At 40.5% G+C, this 20,809-nt stretch overlaps 1 protein-coding gene across 4 annotated transcripts in view; it reads left to right on the top strand.

Moving 5' to 3' along the window:
- Positions 1–17,336, top strand: part of LOC119737175 (ubiquitin carboxyl-terminal hydrolase CYLD-like) — a 28,888-nt gene extending 11,552 nt beyond the window's left edge. For all 4 annotated transcript variants that reach the window (XM_038211348.1, XM_038211347.1, XM_038211349.1 and 1 more), the window contains 10 exons: positions 326–664; positions 1,447–1,691; positions 2,221–2,389; positions 6,142–6,400; positions 6,941–7,099; positions 7,751–7,886; positions 11,815–11,923; positions 12,498–12,619; positions 13,035–13,302; positions 14,645–17,336. In XM_038211348.1, coding sequence (XP_038067276.1) covers positions 326–664; positions 1,447–1,691; positions 2,221–2,389; positions 6,142–6,400; positions 6,941–7,099; positions 7,751–7,886; positions 11,815–11,923; positions 12,498–12,619; positions 13,035–13,302; positions 14,645–14,832 — 1,994 coding nt within the window. In that variant the 3' untranslated portion in view covers positions 14,833–17,336. The remainder of the gene's footprint in view (positions 1–325; positions 665–1,446; positions 1,692–2,220; positions 2,390–6,141; positions 6,401–6,940; positions 7,100–7,750; positions 7,887–11,814; positions 11,924–12,497; positions 12,620–13,034; positions 13,303–14,644) is intronic.
- The last annotated feature ends 3,473 nt before the right edge of the window (positions 17,337–20,809 follow it).

Here is a 20,809-nt window from a genome sequence, read left to right as displayed (position 1 = left end):
CACAGGTCCTGTCGCTGCCAGACTTGTGAATTGACTATAGATTTACTTATGCCTGGACTTGTCATCAGAGTTGTGATGGACCTGACTACAACACAAATCATATAAACTTAAACATTCATATTCCCTTTTGAAGCAAGTAAAGAAGGCAGCATCTTAGTATTTCGCAATTAGTGTCTGTAGGATTTAGTATCTGGGGGATTTGATTGCAACAGACTTCTTGTGATGGACTTTACTTCAACACTGTTGAGTCTGTTTTAACATCTTTACCATGTAAACCACATAAACCACAAAGTGGCTTTGTATATTTGTTTATGTGATGTGGCAGGAGTCACTGATGAAATGCTCTACAAGCTAGCTATGATGATAGGAGACAAGTGGGAGGTCATCGCTCTGCATCTGGGATTCACTGAGGAGGAACTCGCGGAACTCAAAAGTGACAAGTTTTCTGAAACCACCACCACCATCCTCAACATGCTTACCAAATGGAGGGAGCGCCATGACTACACCAGGGACCGGTTTGGTTTCCTCATGGAGGCACTGAGGGCTTGTGACTTGGGCAACCTCGCCGAGTCAATGGAAGAAGATAGACGTAGAGTGGAGCAGTCTAAGAAGGTTGCTCCTTGTGCAAAGACAGAAGAATACCCTGGATATGCCAAAGACAAAGGTAAAGTTTCTGTAGCTTGTCTTTATAATGAATTATTAATGTCATTTGTCAGAATTCTTGTCAACAAACTTAGATATTGAAGTGGCCTCTGTTTAAAAAAATTATTTGCTCATCATCATCATGATCAGCCTTTATAATCCCACTGCTTGGCAAAGGTCTCTGTCATTGCAAGCCATATCTCTTTATCTCTGGTACATGTATGTCTCTGCCAGGCTGCTGTCCTCATTTTCACAACCAACACCAACATCTTGACTGAAGCCTCCCTCTCTTTGCCATATAGTGCTTGCCATTCTCTTGTAAGTCGGCTCCATCTGTCATCCTCTTTTCTTGCCAGGTGTCCTGCCCATCTCTGTTTATTCCTTTTTGTTGTAACCTTCACATCATTCACATCAGCTACTTTTATTAATGTAGAAAAAAGATGTTGTGTTTTTCCATTGATATTTCGTGAGAATTTCTGTCAGTAGATAGGAATACATGTATACATGCTGTACATGCATTGATTGATATGTTAACGTTTCATTCTACTTTTATGAACTTTTACATTATTATCGTCTACAATTGTCAGATATGAAATATGACAACATAAAAATTCACAAATTACAGGAAGAATTTACATGAGGAAAGCACATTTCAGACGAAAAAGTGGATGTGTTGTTTTTAAGCTTCACATTTTTGATTGATATCGTAGATAGTTTGGCAGGAACCGTCAACCGAGAAATTTAATTCTTAAAAATTATTTCGGCAAACCATTGATTATCTTTGTCTCTGATGACATTTGGCAGCTGCCGATGACAAGGAGGAAGTCAATCCAATGAAGCAACTCCCATCAGAGTACACCAGTTTCACCTTCCCCACCCTGCCTGATGAGCCCCAGGACGAACCCCAGGACGAACCCTGTTACCCTGACCTCGAGGTCAACTCTATGGTTGAGGTTAAGCCCTCAGACAAGACCCTGTTTGGGGTCATACGCTGGATAGGTGTGCCAGCAGTAAGCAAGAGTAACAAGCCTGTTGCCGGCATTGAACTGGTAGGTGGATAAACACCAGGGCCCAACTTCACCGAGCTATTAAGCAGAAAAGATTGCTTACCAAATCTTAAGTTGTAACAAAACATTCACTGGTAACCTGTCACAAGCAATATACAAAGTATGGCATTTTGGTTGGTAACCTGTTTCTGCTAAGTAAATGGGTTTTTTTCAGTAAGCTAATTTCTATGCCTTTGCTCCATGAAATTTGCCACTTTTTCTTACTTTTTTTTGCGCATGCAGATTTGTCGAAACCAACCAAGAATTTTTTTTTTAAGGATTTTGTAGGATCAAGGAAGGTAGTTGAATCCAGCTACTAATGCTTTTCATGATGCTTGATATCCCTTGAAATTTAAGAACAAATAATGTGCCATCAGCTTTTGCCAGGGTCATAACTTTGGAGAATTTAGGAAGGTAAAATGCGCAGAGAGTAAATTTATCCAGAATGGTAAACATTTATCACTTGTATGATTTCTAATTGGTTCAAGCTTTCCTATTGTGCTATTGTTTGTGCTTTTTTAATGAAAACAAGGAGTCTTCGATTGACTACGGAGCAACAGACGGCACTTTCAACAAGCAGCGCTACTTCCAGTGTGAGCCTAACAAGGCCATATTTGTCTACTTATCCAAATGCCGACCCGATTCTCACGTCCTGTCTCAGGCGCAGACTTTCAGCTCGACGAAGTGCCAGACTAGCCAAGGTGGGTATTTTGATCCCCCCTGCCCTCTAACTCTGCCTTAATGTGTATGGTCTTCAGCCTTAACACACGTCACGCAAATGGACAGACCATATGCACAGAGACGAAGTTAGAGGGCAATGGTTTTGTAGCACTACGCTAGGATAGGCATCATTGTTAACACATTAAAATGACAAAGAATATCCTCTAATAAGACACATGCAACATGTAAGGTCAGAGCCCAGATATGACAACTGACTTGCATCTTTTCCTTTCCCATAATCTTAACCTTCCTTTCCCATAATCTTAACCTTCCTTTCCCGCAATCTTAACCATACTTTCCCGCAATCTTAACCTTCGTTTCCCGTAATTTTAACCTTCCATTCCTGCAATCTTAACCTTCCTTTCCCGCAATCTTAACCTCCTTTCCCGCAATCTTAATGTAACGGGGTGAATTAGAGCCCCTTGTATCTTATTGTGTTTACTTTTTCCGCCTTGCCCTTCCGTGGGTGGGTGTATGTGTTCATCTTTTCAAACTGTGGACGAAAAATACCAGAGAACAAAAGAGAACAATATCGTCCACGATTCCCAGCATACGTTCGTGATTGGGGTCGTGTACAAAACCTATGGGTTACAAACAAAAGAGGGACAATAGGACGTCCACGATAGACGGTGAACACACGTTTGTGTGTGTGCTCTTGTATGGCTTTACAATAGAGGACAGACACACAAAAGAACAAAAGATCCTTTCAGTCCTCGGGAGTTGGGTCTTTTGTTGAAACCGGTCCTCGATCGTACGGTTATGCGCTTAGTCTATGGGAGAGTTTTATATTACAGAGACAAAGGGAAACACAAAGCATTGTCCTCGAGCGTATAGAAATTCACGACTGCATGTCCGTGTGTGTATGCATGCAGTACCAACTGCAGAATGGAGCCAGCCATGCAGCTTTGGTAAGGTTCACTGTAAGCTCAGTCATCAATCTCAACCAAACTTGATATGAGGTTATTATATCTGGTAAAGTGATTAGACTCATCAGGCAACATGGTCATGACCTCCACAGACCTTGGTCCTATAGGTAGCAAATGATTTATGTTTTGGTTAGGAACACTGAAAATTGTCCGTACTAACTGCCTGTCATGCCTGTACATATGCAAACTGGCAGCATGCCAGGGGGATGCGCAAGTGTTACTGCTGTATTTGTGTAGTTAGTCCCTATATAGTCTGTTGCATTTCCATATCTTACTAACATACTAACCTGTAAAGTTTTCTCCAATTTACCTCAGTTGTGTGCTGTAAAACCTCATGGTCTCGCCCAGATCCCTGGATGCAGTCAAATTTGTGCAGTTTCCATAAATTTCATGAGCATGCAGCCTTGGCCACTGCAGGTCTGGTGTCACGTGTGATGGGAGACCTCAGGGTACGTGCTTGCCTCTGTTACTGGGCGTGGGCAATAAGTCCAGACTCAGCAGACCACTTTGGGATCAGCCATTCTCTATGCAAGCACCATGTTCCAGCCCTTGAACCACCTCTTCAAAGCTAAGCGCTGGGTTTTCAAGTTTTCCGGATTTGTATTAATCAACGGATAAGGTAAATAATGTCCATATCTTTTGATACTTTTAGTTCTATAAAGCAGCAGTGAGATTTATGCTTTATAAGTGGTAGTTCTCAGAATTCTTTGACAAAGAAAGAGAGCGCCCGAAATCATTTTGTTTTCACGTTTTATCTATAGTTTATGTCATGGTATTTGGATTGCTGAATATGAAAAACAAGGATAAATTTAATTTTGATCTGATGAGAGTATTGCAAGGAGAAAGAGGCTTTTTGAGTATAAAATATAATTGTTGCTCTTAAGTTCTTACGGTGGAGCCGGTGATTAAGATTAAATGGCACAATGTATATGTAACAGTTGTTGAATTTCAGCTTCATTGCTGAGGAAATTCTCCCTTTTCTTTGCTATATTGGTCTATAGGTACTCGATAGGTACTTTTGTTTGTTATGGTTTAAGTGTCGTAATAAGGGGGATTTGCCTGAAAGATTTGACTGAATTGGTCAGATGACGAAATCAATTGTAAAGTTGACTCATTTTGCCAGTCATATGTTATTTCTGCGTATTTCGTAGGTTACAAGCTAGACCTTTATTGTGGTTTGTTTGTGAATCTTTTGACCTTATAATAGGGTGAGACCTGAGAACAGGTGGAGAGTAAGCTCAGGCAGGCAAGCCAACCAGTTGGCCTTGGTGCCACTGGCCTGGGAGGGTCGTAAAAGTACCCCTAGAGGCTGAATGGGGTATGTTTAGTCTTCTAACTGATTAAGTACTCTGTGTACTTAATTATTTCTTTGTTTTATGCTTAATTGTGATTTATGCTTTTGACCTGTGGTTGAGGACAAGACTTTCACTGAAAAACTTAAACTGTTCCAGCTGATGTTGTTGTTGATGCAGTGTCAGAATATTGCTTTGGCCAGTGAAAATTGACTCTTTGTTCTGAGATCATGTTTATGTATCTGGTTGATTGAAGTCATGATTTGTATTGATGTTACATTTTAACAGGGACAGATCAGTAAATGATCAATTGTTAAAATGAAATTCTTAAGTGATACCAATTCTGTTGATTTTTATTATTTTATTGTAATTTTGTTTTTCGTATGTTTTTTTACAGGGTTTTTGGTGTAAGGGCCCTGTCACACTTCTGCGTAATTAATTCCTTATGAGTTGCGCATTGACATTTTTTTCATACGCAGTCGTACGCACAATACTCACCTCATATGCATCTCTATCGTTTTGTGTAGGTTTTATGTACGCAGATATACGCATGGTACGGCCCAGTACGCAGGATAGTTTTGGGCATGCACAAAACTACGCTGCGTACCCTGTTACGCAGGTCATAGGTTATAAATACGCAGCGCATCGGTCCCGCATCGGTCGAGTGCGTTACGAGTACGCTATGTGTTCGTGACGCACCCTGTCAGCATATGAGCCGCCTGTATTGGACGTATACATAGCGTACTTGCAGCGCAGATGAGGCGCACGCTGAACGGCGAGCGGCGGAAATACGCTCAGAAGTGCGTCAAGCATGCGGTCAGCATAAGTCGGGTGCGTCCGGAATACGCTCGGCATGCGCACTGCATACTGACCTATTTGCAGCCCGAAAAATAATGTTGTGCACTGCATACGCAACTCATACGCATCTCAAAACATTTCAACGTTAATTGAGCGTACGGCTGCGTATTGAAAATTTTTGATAAGGAACTCATAAGGAATTAAGGTACGCAAAGGTGTGACAGGGGCTTAACCGTGTGACGCCAATCATCAGACCTGTTCTGTTATAAAAGTAAACAAAAAAGGAGATTGCCAACGCATCCCGATTTGTGTGTCCCATTATTCTATGGTGGAAAATTTGGCTCACATTAACCTGGCTTTCCTGTATATAATCTTAACCCTTCTTTCTCGCATATTAAGCTTCTTATACTCACAATCTTAACCATTGCTCCGCTTATATTATTCCTTTGTTGATAAACACATCCCTGAAATATTTGATCTTGAAATATTTGAAGAAAAGAAACATCTTGCAGAAGTTGATTTCAACAACGAAGAAGAAAAGATAACTGAACAAAATAGTCAGTTAAAATCAGTTCTTGTACTCCCCCTCAGGGAACTGAGACGGGCTCGGGATGTTTTATTGGCCCGTTGAGCATGGGTAATACAATAATTGTGGATACATGCGCTTTATAAAAATGCAATGTTATTATTATTATTCCTGATTTTGCCCTTCTAAAGATTTTGGGGGTTTTGCGTCGCCGTTAGTGGAGGGTTTCGTCGACCCCCCACTCCATCTCAGACCGGAGTTCGTGGGCATGCAGAAGGGCATCCAGGGGGATCAGAACTCTTGCTACCTGGACAGCACACTCTTCAGTATGTTTGCCTACAACGGCGTCTTCGATCCGCTCCTGCAACGCATGCAGGGCCAGGGCGATCTTCAGGAGTACGAGAAAGTCCAGAAGACTCTCAGAGAGAGCATTGTCAACCCCTTGAGAAAGTGAGTCTCGTTTTGTATCGGGAAGGATGGGACGTTTCGATGAGAAGGAATTCTGACGTAACAAAGTGAATTGAATCCTCTAAGTGAATTCTATGACTGATTTTGAGAGTTTTACATAACAATTAACCTAAACTTGAATGCCTTTACTTTGCCAACACAGGACCAAAATTGGAAAGATTTAGGTCCATTTTGAGAGGATTTTCAGTTTTCAGTCTTAGTCTACCTCTTGACAATGGTTTGAAGGTTTAAGTCCGTACCAAGAAATTTATGGATCTGCTAAACTGAAAAACTTAGAAGTCAAAGTGCTTAGGCAGATTGGCTGACCTGTCGCAATGAATATGCATCAGGTCGAGTTATAAAATTGGGCTGAAATTTGACTGACGGATTTTGATTTCTTCAAGGTCAAGAGCAAAAGTCTATCTGGTTTGGATCAAACAATAATAAGCTTGACATAATAATCGCTGCCATACACATGAACAACTTATTTACTGCCTTGGTTGTATATAATGTTGTCAACCTTATACTTGATTTTGATAACAGGAATGGCTTCGTTCGAGCTGATCGTATTCTTCAGCTGAGGGAGCACCTGGATCAGTTAGGCACAACCAAGGGTCTCATGAGTGAAGAGAAAGATCCGGAAGAGTTCCTACATACCTTGCTGTCAGAGGTCTTCAAGTCTCGACCCCTCCTGAAGATCAGGTGAGTTGCATCTATTTGGAGTGAGTTGCATCAAGCACTGTGGCAAGGTGGCTGGGACAAGATGACTGTGACAAGGTGACTGTTACAAGGTGATTGTGATTAGGTGACTGTGATGAGATGACTGTGACAAGGTTACTGTGACAAGGTGACTGTTACTAGATGATTGTGATGAGGTGACTGTTACAAGGTGATTGTGATTAGGTGACTGTGATGCAATGACTTTGACAAGGTTACTGTGACATGAAGAGAAGACTGTGTCTCGGAGGCTGTGATGAAACAACTGTTACTGTGACGAGGTGACTTCTAAGAGGTGACTGTGACAATTTGACTTTGATGAGGTGACTGTGACGAGGTGGCTGTAACGAGGTAACTTCGATGAGATGACTATGACGAAGTGACTGACTAAGTTACTATCACGAGGTTACTGTGATGAGGTGACTGTGACGAGTTGACTGTGACAAGGTGACTGTGGCGAGGTGACTGTGATGAGGTGACTGTGACAAAGTTACTGTGATGAGGTGACTGTTACAAGGCGACTGATGAGGTTAATGTGACAAGGTGACTGGGACGAGATGACTGTGATGAGGTGACTGTGACCAACTTCTAATAAAATAACCCCTTATTGATTGCTTAAACCATTTTATTACAAAGGCACGGGGCTAACGAAGAAGTGGATGAGTCCAACATTCATCAGATATTCCTAGAGAAAGATGAGTCCTTGACACTCCCGACGGTAGAGCAGCTATTACTGCAGTCATTTCAGGAACATGACCTCAAACTAGTAGAGGTAAGTCAATCAAGTCATAAGGGGCCTCTTGCCTTGGTCAGTTGTCGCAGCTGGTGGGTCATCAAATGTCAGGTGCAGATCCAGCTTTGGATGTGAGGAGGGGCTGCATTGATAGGCATGTGCTACTGCTTTCAGAACAATTTTCCTACCTAATTGTTTTAAGGACACCTCCCCAGTACTTCAGAAAGTTGAATTCAAAAGTTTAACCTCAAGCTCAGACAGTGGGGTAGCCAGGAATTTTTTAGTGGGGGGGCGCTGGGGGGGCTGGAACATTTCATGGGGGGGCATCAAGCAGGGGCGTCACTCGCTTCTCAAAAGTGGGGGGGGGGGGACATACCTTGATCATAACTGATGCAAGCGCGAAGCGCGAAGCCCTTACGGCGTGGGGTTCGGGGCCCGCTTAAGGGGCCCAAACAAAATTGGATTTTCGATGCTCTGTGGTGTGATTTGAAGCAATTTCTTACGACTTTCCTCCATGCTTTAACTAATATTTTCATGGCAAAAGATAATTATTTGAACATCGTTTTCGAGGTTGGAGGCATTGAATCAGCTATCAGTATTCTGAGCTATTGGCGTGGGGTTCGGGGCCCGTTTAAGGGCCCCGAAAAAAAAAATGGATTTTTGATGCTCTGTGGTGTGATCTGAGGCAATTTCTTACCACTTTAACCAATAATTATCTTAGCACAAAAGATAATAATTTAAACATAATTTTCGAGGTTTTCTCAGCTAAAGGCACAAGAAAATTTTGTGAACATTGTTTTCGAGGTTGGAGTCATTGAATCAGCTACCAGAATTCTGAGCTATAGGCGTGGGGTTCGGGGCCCGCTTAAGGGCCCCGAAAAATTTTGGTGCTATCTGAGGCAATTTCTGACCACTTTAACCAATATTTTCTAAGCAAAAGATACATTGTAGTACATAATAGGGCCCATGGCGTCATGTAGATCAATGATAATTTTTTTGAGAAACTCAAAATCTCAGTGGGGGGGCGACAAGGTTTCATGGGGGGGCGGTCGGCCCCCCCCCCCCCCCATGCCCCCCCGGTGGCTACGCCACTGAGCTCAGATTGATCCCTTATCCCTGACTTTGTTCTAAGAAACTTTCTGCAGGAAAGATTCCCATATCTGGTCACCACTAATTTTTCCCTTCAGGGACCTATCAGCCATCAGAAAGTGATAATATGTCCTAAAAAGTCGACTTTAGCAGGGACATACTGAGAAAACACTTAGGGGTGCACACCGGTAAATCGATCCGCCAAGCTCATGAATAAAAGTTATACCCTCAAAATATTCTATATTAGAGAGTTCTGAGCGCCGTAAAATTGGGGAATTGAAGAGATATGGTAGTGAACCTCTGGCCCGGACTTGGGGCTTCCAATTCTGAGCATTTTGGATGCTATTGGGCTCGAAAGTGGCGCTATTTTGCCATGTTGTGGAGGGATCGTTTTTCAAGATGGCTACTTTTCCACTTTGGGGAAAATAGGGGTCGTCTTCTTTGCGTGAAAATATCTCGAAAAGTCAATGGTCAACCCACCATAAATTGAAAAGAAAATGAAAGATGACACATTGATCATCATTTTTCTGTGCAGCTTGAATACCTGTGAGAGTTTTGAGTATTTTTAAAAGAATTTTGAAGTATGGTCATTTAGCACTAGTGTCTATGGGAGTTTATTTGCAGGTATGCACCCTATAAAGAATCACAAAGATGGCCGTTTCGCGCATGCGCTGTGCCGCGGCAGTGGTCTTTTCAGTGGGCGGAACCTACGGGGAGGGGGACAAAGTGTTTTAAAGGTATCAACAAGGTTTGTTTCCGTAACGGATGCTTCCAAATCATAAGGGAGCAGTAGGCTATCACCCGATTACAACAATTGATAGTTGAAAAGGGGGGGGGGGGCATTTTGAGCTTAAAAGTAGCTGGAACTCAATTTATTGTCGCTGGGGGCGCTCTACAGCTTAGCAGGGGCAAAACAATCACTATTTTCGGGCTTAATATCGACCTCGGATAATATTTTTCTTTCATTTTTTTTTTTCAAAATATTGACTTTGGAGATATTCTGCTTGTCCTGAATGTGATTTTGTGCTAAAATTTAAAAGTTGCCTGCTATTAAAGGGTGCACACCGGTAAATCGATCCGCCAAGCTCATGAATAAAAGTTATACCCTCAAAATATTCTATATTAGAGAGTTCTGAGCGCCGTAAAATTGGGGAATTGAAGAGATATGGTAGTGAACCTCTGGCCCGGACTTGGGGCTTCCAATTCTGAGCATTTTGGATGCTATTGGGCTCGAAAGTGGCGCTATTTTGCCATGTTGTGGAGGGATCGTTTTTCAAGATGGCTACTTTTCCACTTTGGGGAAAATAGGGGTCGTCTTCTTTGCGTGAAAATATCTCGAAAAGTCAATGGTCAACCCACCATAAATTGAAAAGAAAATGAAAGATGACACATTGATCATCATTTTTCTGTGCAGCTTGAATACCTGTGAGAGTTTTGAGTATTTTTAAAAGAATTTTGAAGTATGGTCATTTAGCACTAGTGTCTATGGGAGTTTATTTGCAGGTATGCACCCTATAAAGAATCACAAAGATGGCCGTTTCGCGCATGCGCTGTGCCGCGGCAGTGGTCTTTTCAGTGGGCGGAACCTACGGGGAGGGGGACAAAGTGTTTTAAAGGTATCAACAAGGTTTGTTTCCGTAACGGATGCTTCCAAATCATAAGGGAGCAGTAGGCTATCACCCGATTACAACAATTGATAGTTGAAAAGGGGGGGGGGGCATTTTGAGCTTAAAAGTAGCTGGAACTCAATTTATTGTCGCTGGGGGCGCTCTACAGCTTAGCAGGGGCAAAACAATCACTATTTTCGGGCTTAATATCGACCTCGGATAATATTTTTCTTTCATTTTTTTTTTCAAAATATTGACTTTGGAGATATTCTGCTTGTCCTGAATGTGATTTTGTGCTAAAATTTAAAAGTTGCCTGCTATTAAAGGGTGCACACCGGTAAATCGATCCGCCAAGCTCATGAATAAAAGTTATACCCTCAAAATATTCTATATTAGAGAGTTCTGAGCGCCGTAAAATTGGGGAATTGAAGAGATATGGTAGTGAACCTCTGGCCCGGACTTGGGGCTTCCAATTCTGAGCATTTTGGATGCTATTGGGCTCGAAAGTGGTGCTATTTTGCCATGTTGTGGAGGGATCGTTTTTCAAGATGGCTACTTTTCCACTTTGGGGAAAATAGGGGTCGTCTTCTTTGCGTGAAAATATCTCGAAAAGTCAATGGTCAACCCACCATAAATTGAAAAGAAAATGAAAGATGACACATTGATCATCATTTTTCTGTGCAGCTTGAATACCTGTGAGAGTTTTGAGTATTTTTAAAAGAATTTTGAAGTATGGTCATTTAGCACTAGTGTCTATGGGAGTTTATTTGCAGGTATGCACCCTTAGACATTTTCAGACCAGTCTCATACGAATGTGCTCAGGGTGACAAGTGGTGGTCAGATATGGGAATCTTTCTTTTATGCATCCTCAAAACAAAAAAAAAACACTTTGTAGGAACCCAAATGGCACATTATTTGTGGATAAAAGGTACATCCACCTCTTCATCAAGTAATTGTGACTGAGCTCTTCTTTCCTGTATCCTGCATAATCCTTCGGAATCCCTGGTGCATTTTGAAAGATCTGGGAGGATTTAGGCTTTATGCTTTCTGAAGTTGGAGTCAATTCAAAGAACTGCGACGGTTGATCGTTCACGTGTAGTCGTTTCTAATAAATTCTAATATTCATAAAAAATATTGTTCAGCACAACTCTGGGACACATGGCTGACATAACAGAACAAGTGTGGTGATATGTACCTGGTATTATGAGGTCAAGTTTAAGCAAAGAATCTATGTAGTCATTCCATATTTCTGTATGTTTTTCTCTTTGCAGGCCCCGTCATGCTTGATTGTGCAGATGCCAAGATTTGGCAAAGACTACAAAATGTACAATCGCATTTTGCCATCGCTTCAGCTCGATGTCACTAATATCATTGAAGAATGTAAGTAAAGACTCAACCTCTGCAAATTTGTGTATGTCTCTTGGTATAAAGGGTAAAGTTGCTTACTCCAGAAAATCACTCATGGCTTGGGGGGGGGGGGGTTCAAACCCATGATTTGCCACTTGGAAGTACAGATGACTTTTAGCAACACAACCACCAAAGCTTTCTGTCTTGAACACAGGAATTCATGTTCTGGCTATATTATGCTCTGGAATTTTGTGAAAAAAAAAGTTTGGGCAGCAGAATGTGATGTAAAGCATATTTCTGATTCTGAACAATAAGACGTTCCAGTCTTTCAGTCTGTTGGTCTTTCTTCACAGGTAGCAGTCATAATGGAGTTTGATCACAACTTGATGTTAGTCATTGAAAGTCCATCACAAGTCCATCACTAGTCATCTCGTCCGAAGTCAAGTCACATGCAATTCAAATGAACCGCGACAAAAGCATTTCTGTGTCCTTGTTTATCCCTTATTACATGTGATCAGACTTAAAATTGATTGGCTTGAATGCCAGAATTGGATAGGACAACATGGTTGTTTCAAAACTGTCATCATTTTACTGTTTTGCATGACAGATCCCAGGCAGTGTTTAGTGTGCGGCAACCTGGCTGTCTTTGAGTGCAGTGAGTGCAAAACGGAGGAAGCTTTGGAAGATACCACACTTATCAAGAACTTCTGTGAAAACTGTTTCCTCATGGTAAGTCACAGTCAATGGCCTTTACACAGAGATGAAACGTTTCCGATTTTAGTCGGAAATCCAACTATTTGACTTTTCCAATGAACTATCCGATTGCTTTACAATTTGTCCCACAAAATATGTTTTAATGATTTTCCACAATTTGTGATTTTATTTAAATAATACATTTTAATCTCTTTCACCAGTCGTTAATGGAGTGTCGCTATGGTAGAAACACCTAGGCCAACACTGATTGGAGCTTTTCCGGCTGGATAAAAATTTAAATACCTATGACATGGAAAAAAACCACTGTGTCTCAATTTCTTTTTCAAATTGTAAATTTTATGAATTGTGAAGTATACTTTTTAGCGGATAAAGCAGATTTCCATTCTGTATTGTGAATCCTCGTATTCATATCTTCTTTCCCACAAACCAGATGCATGGAGGCACCCATCGAGAACACCACAAGCCCAGCTTCCTGACCGTCCCAGACCATTTCCTGAAGGAATTCTTCTCCAAGACAATGGAGAAAGGTTTCTCGGAATTGGTAGTGGACCAGCACCGTCAGAGACTACTGCCTACCAAGCTGATGGACCTGTTTGCAGTCATCTGCATCCGGACCAGTCACTACGTAGCGTTTGTCAAAGCTGGAAGGGAGAAGGATTCGGAATGGGTGTTCTTTGACAGTATGGCCGATCGGCAGGGTAAGCATGTGACAAAAAAAAAAAAATTGGACTAGGAATCTGCCAAGCAGCAGCGGGATAGCTCAGTGGTTAGATTCAGGCATAATGATAATAATAATGCCGAAGATGTACCTTAGGGGGACATTCCCATAGAGTTTTGCTGTAAAGTTTTCCAACTTTAATGACCTCTAACCCCAATGTTACCTTATCCTACCCCCAAACACTTTGGTACATTTATGTATTGGACCATGAGCAATCGATCTAGCGTATTTGTGACAGTAACATTTTTCCTCTAATTAGGAGCTCAGGTATTAGGGCGACATTGAATTGTCTCCATATTGCCCCCGTCTCCCAAAGGTATAACTTCTGATGCTAAGGCGTTTCTCGAATGGTACTTTTTGCGAGTATAATAATGAAAACATTTATAATGTGCAGATTTGCATAAAAATGTGCAGATGCGTATAACAATTACTGTACTTCAAATTAGGTTTTGCCCTTCACCGACGTTTTTTAATTACTGTACTTGTAAGTAAGAGGTCATGGGCTGGAGTCACATCTGGGTATTCTTTTGAATTGTTTCAGCACTTTTTGTTCAGTACTCAGATTCAGTACATCAGGGTACTGTGGAACCATGTTTTAGAATTTGGTTATTAAAGCACTTATTTTTTTCATAAAGAAATGTTCACAGACATCATGAAAATTATTTCTAAATGTCCTTATAACCAATCACAATTTTAGCTTTAAAGGTAGAGAAGATCATTTGTCATTTGTGCATATGTTTTGTTTAAAGCAACAAAAGGGCTCCAAGTCTAAAGGGTACTTAACAACTAACCTGATGAAGTTTTAACTCTGTGAATGTTGTATATTCTGAGAAAACATTATTTTAAGATCTAGATTTTAATTCAATAGTCGCCGATCGAGCCATATTTTGAATTGCGCCCAAAATCAGCATCGGGAACACGTTCTCATTCAACCGATTGAGAATGTACGTGAATGATATTACGCACTGAATCGACAAATAATAGGAACCACATGCACACGTGTCCTGTCATCGCTTGCACGCACCCATTCACATGCAGGTTCACCCAATTACAAAACCAACTACTAATGGAATTTCCAATCATTGGAAATGACCTTTTTTAATGGTTTTCTTCAAAATGACAGCATGCCAGAAGGAATAATTTCACAGGGAGTTTAGTGCCATTACTATCTTTAAACCAAGTAAGCTTTTTAACAATAAATTGGTCATTTACTTTTTGGATAGCTGCAACTGATGGTAAAAAAATAGGGTTAGTCGTAACATGTGTAGAAAAAATATTTTATTTATTGATTTTTTTTGTTTATGTATTTTTTTCTTTTTAAGGTGACCAGCAGGGTTATTACATCCCTCAGATCACACTCCTCAAGGATTTCCGGAAATGGGTGGACGTGGATCACATCAAGGCCCGCATCGAGGCCAAGCAACTGACTGAGATTATGGAGAGGTTACTGGGAGACGCATACATCTGCATGTACTCAGATAGCGAGCAATGCCACCAGACTTACGTATAACTGCCCCGTTGATTGGTCAATGAATGAATCTAGGCCCAATCTAGGCCCAATTTCAAGGCTCTGCCAACCACAGAATTCCCCGCTTACGATCACCATTTCGCACTAACAGCGCTAGCCGATAAATTCTGCGCTCACCCTGTAAGCACAAAATCCTTATCTACGGGATGTACGCATGCGCAGAAGCCAAAATTCCTCGCTTACCCGTGAAATATGCTGACTGTAAGCTTTGAATTTTCTGCTACAGTAAGCGGAGTTTTTCCCCAGCGGTAAGCAGAGCCAAGAAATCGGGTTAAGGTCACTGAAATGTTACTGCAGTGTCTAAGGCCGGGAAGCATTGCAAATAATTTGCTCCAGCTCAGATAGGCTCAAATTGCAGAAATTTGGTTTGGAGTTTAGCAAATGATTGGCGTAAAGTGCAAGTTTTTTGAAGCTGTAATTCTCTACTAGTTGTTCAAATAATGGACACAGTTTAGCAACCTATCCAAGGACCTTTATGTAAATATAGGGGAGCTGAAGGTGCTGCTACGTACTCAGCCAATCACCTCGGTCGTTACTGCAGTTAACGGCTGGATCATCTTCCCCAAAATCTGGGTAGGGCATAAGTTAAAAGGGGAGGGGGGGGGGGGTGGGTTGACATGATACCCCCATCCCCGCATTCCCCCTCCTAGCTACACCACTGTATTGTGGGAGTGCTGCATAGGAACTGTTGATGACACTGCGTGGCATATTTGCAACCAGTGAAGCATACATCTCATAGGCGCATGCAGTCACACACAACATTTTCTCTATATAACTCAATATTACCCCTGTTCAGCAGGCCACACAAAAAAGTAGATGTTTCAACAGTTTGGTAATGTACATTTATAGCGTTCCACTCCCATTGATCTGAAACACTTTTTTTCTTAACTGACTTAAGAATTGAATTAATGAATCAAGTAATCCACGTTTACATTATAGTTTGAAATACTTGTAATACTGAAATACTTGATATTATATGTACTCATTACATTTCTTTACTTGTAAGTTACACAGATTGCCTTGAAAAGAAAATCGAGGAGTGCCAACTTAGGGCTGGATACTTTTGTTGATAGCAGTTGCAGTATCCTACAAATTAGTTTCAGATCCACATTTTGTCAGAACTTTATGTTTTTGTGTTAAAAAGATCTCACGTACATGTACCTGTACATGTATTATGCGTTGGTGGTGGTATTGTTTTTGTTTTTCTTGAGTTATTGGTGTATTTGATAGAGTTAAAGGTGATACATGAAAAGTGTCTTAGAAATGCAAATCTTTATTACTGTAACGACCATTGCTCACATATTGTTGGATTTATATGTGTTTTTTTACCACATTGAGATTGGTCAAGTTGAGGTCAAGGGCCAAACTGGTTTTGATGTTTCTGATGGGTAATCGGTTTTGTATACTTTTATCGGATACTCAGACAAGGGAAACCTTCCCCCTTTAATATTTTCTTGGCTATCATCATTTACAAATAGCAGAAGTTGATAGAAAACCTAATTTTGATACTTATCAAAACATGTACCGGTACGTTTATTCTACTGATTGTCCTGTTTTGATGTTAATTTTCTGTTTTTGTTTAGTTTTTGCTGTTGAAATCGTATTGTCCTGTTCCGTTGCCCTCCATTCTTATTTTGTCACTGTTCTGCTGATTTTCTTGTCCAGGGAAATGAAGCATAAATTCCGATTCTGTTTGTGCTTTTAAAACCCTCCTGTACTTATAACTTTCACAAACTGCCAAATAATCTAACGCCTACCTCATCTGGGTAGCTTTTGTACAGGCTGGTCAACAACTGCCACAAATCCCTCAGGATTGCACCGTATAACTGCCAAAACCTGTTTAAGTGGTTTGATAGATAGGGTGACTATTAATACTGGTACAGCTTGTGTTGCAGTAATTTAACCTGTCAATTGTACCAACATGAAGCCAGTTTACAGACCTGTTCAAAACTGTAACCTGATAGATTTTGACTTGTTGGGTTACTCACTACAGATTGTCACTAAGAGAGGGAGGGTAATTAATATTGTCTCCTTTAATTTTTTAAAAATGTACCAGGTAAAGTTATTCTATAGAGCTTATATCAGTCAAATATCATTTGTGTTGCAATTGTATGGAGAAAAAAACCAACAAACTACTGCCTCGGTTTAAAATATCAATTAAGCTTTATTTACATAAGCAAGACAATGTAGAGCATATTTACAATTACTGAAATGAGGTGGTGTATGAAATAGCTGACAATGCTGCAAGAAAGAATGAGTTTGGAGTTACAGTACTTACTTAAAGCAGATGAGGATAAAAAATCAGTCAATCACTACTGTAAACTGTTTCCTAAAAAAACTGCATGAAATTTATCAATAACTTTTTGTATCTTGTCATTAAATGACATTTTAAAAACTGTATAATTATATGAAAATGTATAATTAACCCTCTTGCTGTCCCAGACAGGCAAACAAAACAAATTAAACCATTCTAGTGCATACTTATATCAACTTCAAAAGTCTGTTTTATTACATCAACTGCATGTCTTCAGTTCTCAAGGCTTTTCCGTTATCACCACCAGCCTTTCTATCGCTAACAACTCTCTCCCCTCAGTCCTTCACTTCACACAGCAGACACAACTGCAGAACTGTGTAGCAACCAAATTACCAAAAAAAAATATCAATATTTTTCTGTAAAGGTGCTATGAAACCATCAGCTCAATCCTTAAACCTCATTTGCTTTTCATGCATTTTGTTCTTTTCCAATAATAGCACCACTCAAATCCAAAAGAAGAATGTTCAAAATCTAACCTTTTGAAGTTTCGTATGGTTGAAGAGTTGTACTTCACTACGTTATAAAAAAAAACACCAGTTCAAATAAGTTAGGTATTAATACAGTAGGTTAAAATTCCTGTCAAAAGTGGGTTTTCTTCTTTTTGCACCTCCCTAGATGTAAAATAAGGCGCAGTGTCTAAAACAGGCATCCAGAGCTACGGCTACGTCTATTGTCAGCATTTGTCCGTGTACATGTACTTATTGCCAGAGCCCTAGACGATAGCTCTAGATAAATCAAATTAAGGTTTGCCCTTCACCGACGTTTAGACACTGTTTACTGTGTTACCTCCCGAGTGAAAGTTGGAGAAATCATTCGGGTGGGACTCGAACCCACGACCTCCTGCTTTCTAGTGCACCAGATGTCTTATTCATTCATTCATTCATTCATTCATTCATTCATTCATTCATTCATACAAACATTTATTTCAATATTGCTGACACAAAATGCACAATGAGTCCATTAAAAAAATAACATTAAACTGAGGAGCAAACTGGGAGAAGAGAGGGTGCAGATTGTAATGGCTTGTTTTTTTTTGGATGGTAATAAGAGAATACAGTTGACTTACTAGAGCGCGCCCAGACAATGTTGGAGTAGTTGAGATAAGAATGAGAGCATTGTAGATGGAGAGTAAGAGGCGGGAAGAAACGATCGAAGTTTGGAGAGAACACCAGTGTACCTAGAAGTGATTTTAGTAATAGAAGAGATATGGTCATTCCACGTCAATTTATCATTGATTAGAACTCCAAGAAATTTAGTTGAATGTACCTGCGAAAGAGGTTCGCCGTCAATGCAAACAGGAAGAGGAAGAATAAGGTGAGTATTGGATTTACTGAAGAGCATGAATTTGGTTTTACCTGGATTACGAGAAAGTTTGTTTGATTTGAACCAAGAAGAAAAATGGATTAGCAACTGTAACATTTGGACTGTCAACAATTATTCAATGCTTTCAAAGCAGAACAAAAACCAATACCAGTATATCGCGAAAGTGACAAATACTCTGGAAGTGAAAGCCCAGTTTCAAACGAAACCCACGTTTGCTCAAAATCCGAAGGTATGCGCATCACACTGTCCACTGCCGTTGTCACATGAAAATCCGACTCCTATGAAAATCGGACCCCTATTTCCCTATTATTGGTTGATCCCTCGCACGTGACAGGTCACTCTCCGAAAACGATCCTAAAAATAGCATAGTATCGGACTCGCGCGTGCGCAGTACTACCAATGAGTCCACATTTCATGGAGTCGGATATTCACACTACACCTGTCGTGCGCACAGGTGTTGCTGTTTTGTGAGAGGCATGCGAAATGAATGGGATCTGTTCTGCATTGCACGTGTGCTACGAACAGATTACGACTACAATGGAATGGCTGTCATGCTGAAGCCCGCCATTTTTTAAAGGTTGTCTCGCCGCACTGTCGCCATGTTAATAATGATTAATGTCATGGAACTGGAGCTGTTGTTATGGTTGTATTTCTGCTGACCTGTGAGGTGGTTTTGTCCGCCGTCAACCCAATGTTATAAAAACCTGAAAAACTGCAAGACGTCCATGCCATGGTCCGGTCGTGAGTATTTAGCTGGGAAAGAAGCGCATACGGTTGCGATCATGGCGATGTGCATTGATTCACAAAGCCCGGTGTTCGCAATCGCATGCAAAGCATTACCAATCCTGTCGCGTAAACTGGGCGATCGTGTAGTGTAGGGCCCATGTTTGTTTGTTTTTTCTATCAAACTAGAATCAAGATTTTTTTTTAATTACTAAAAACTGACATTGTTTATGTCAGCCTAAAGCAGACTTCTCTCAATGCAATGACACCATTTTTACATTTTTAAACAGTTTCTTGGGGTAGAAATTACGATTTTCCTACCAAGTTTACAGTCCGGTTGGTGCTGTGAAGCGCGACTGGCGCATTCACGGTATATCACGCGGTGATCGCCATAGAAAATTCAAAACCCTGCCCTCTACATCTATATTTTCAATGTCGCCAACTAGTTTGATAGGTCAAAAATTTTAAGTGGGTTTTGTTCCCTTTGGAACTGGGCCCATAAATACGCAATCGCCATTTACCGTAGATCTGAGATTTCCAAACTTAAGGCTAGGTGTTTAAATATTTCGGACGTTGAGCATGTTGAGGAAGTGACATGCAAGTGGTTACTCACGTACATCACAATAAGTGCATTTTATGTTGAATCTCTAACATATTTAATTGGCGACTGCGGTTTATGCAGTACAAGCACCCCAGTGGCACCGCACCTCCGGTGTGATGGGGGTATGACGGGTAGGGGAAAACTATGAAAAACTACTGCCGGTGTCACTACGGTGATGGCGGTTTTGACCAAAAACCGTAGTGGCACCGCGCCTCCAGTGTGACGGGGGTATCACGTACATCACAATAAGTGCATTTCATTCATGTTGAATCTCTAACATATTTAATTGGCCTGTTTAAGATTAATTAATCTAATAATTGAACAATTATTATACTAAAAATAAGGCTGATGGCTTTCAGTGACCTCATTCAATACTTGCATCATATTTCTCTCTGTAATGTTAGTCTCTATAGGAAGGGTGAAATAAGTTTCTAAAGGAAATAATGCTGTTTTTTTGTTTGTTTTTTAAAAGGGCTAAAACTAAAAAAATATTGATTTTGATTACTGTTGGGGAATACAGTTTACTTGAAAAAAATCCTTGGTTTGAACTCTTCTCCACTATCATGAAAAACAATCCATGTTAATTCTATGGAAGAGAAAAAAATCTCAGTCTCTCAATTGAGGAAAACCTGATTTTGTTTAAGACTTCGATTTATTTTATGGCTGCCCCATTATCCTAAAATAAAAAACCTTTACAAAGCTATAATCCTGGATTATTTGATTCGCTTCATGTTTTTACATTGACAAATAAGAAGAGTTGCAGGCCAACTCCGAACCTGTTATCTTTTAAAATAATGAATATTTCCTAGGCCGTCTGAAGTATTTTTCAGTTGTGGCCATATATTTAATAAGAACTTGAATGGAGTGTACATGCAGGAACAAATTCAGGATAAACATTTCCAGGATTCTGGATAAAGGTAAACGCACAAATGATTTTAGTGTAAACTTGATGCAATGGCCAGTTGTACTGTTACATGTTAATTTTATTACTTTTAAAT

The sequence above is a fragment of the Patiria miniata genome, unplaced genomic scaffold (assembly GCF_015706575.1).
Source record: "Patiria miniata isolate m_02_andy unplaced genomic scaffold, ASM1570657v1 HiC_scaffold_3, whole genome shotgun sequence".
Lineage (NCBI taxonomy): Eukaryota > Metazoa > Echinodermata > Asteroidea > Valvatida > Asterinidae > Patiria > Patiria miniata.
The sequence above is the reverse complement of the archived record's forward strand: the minus strand, read 5'-3'. Positions and strand labels throughout refer to the sequence as shown.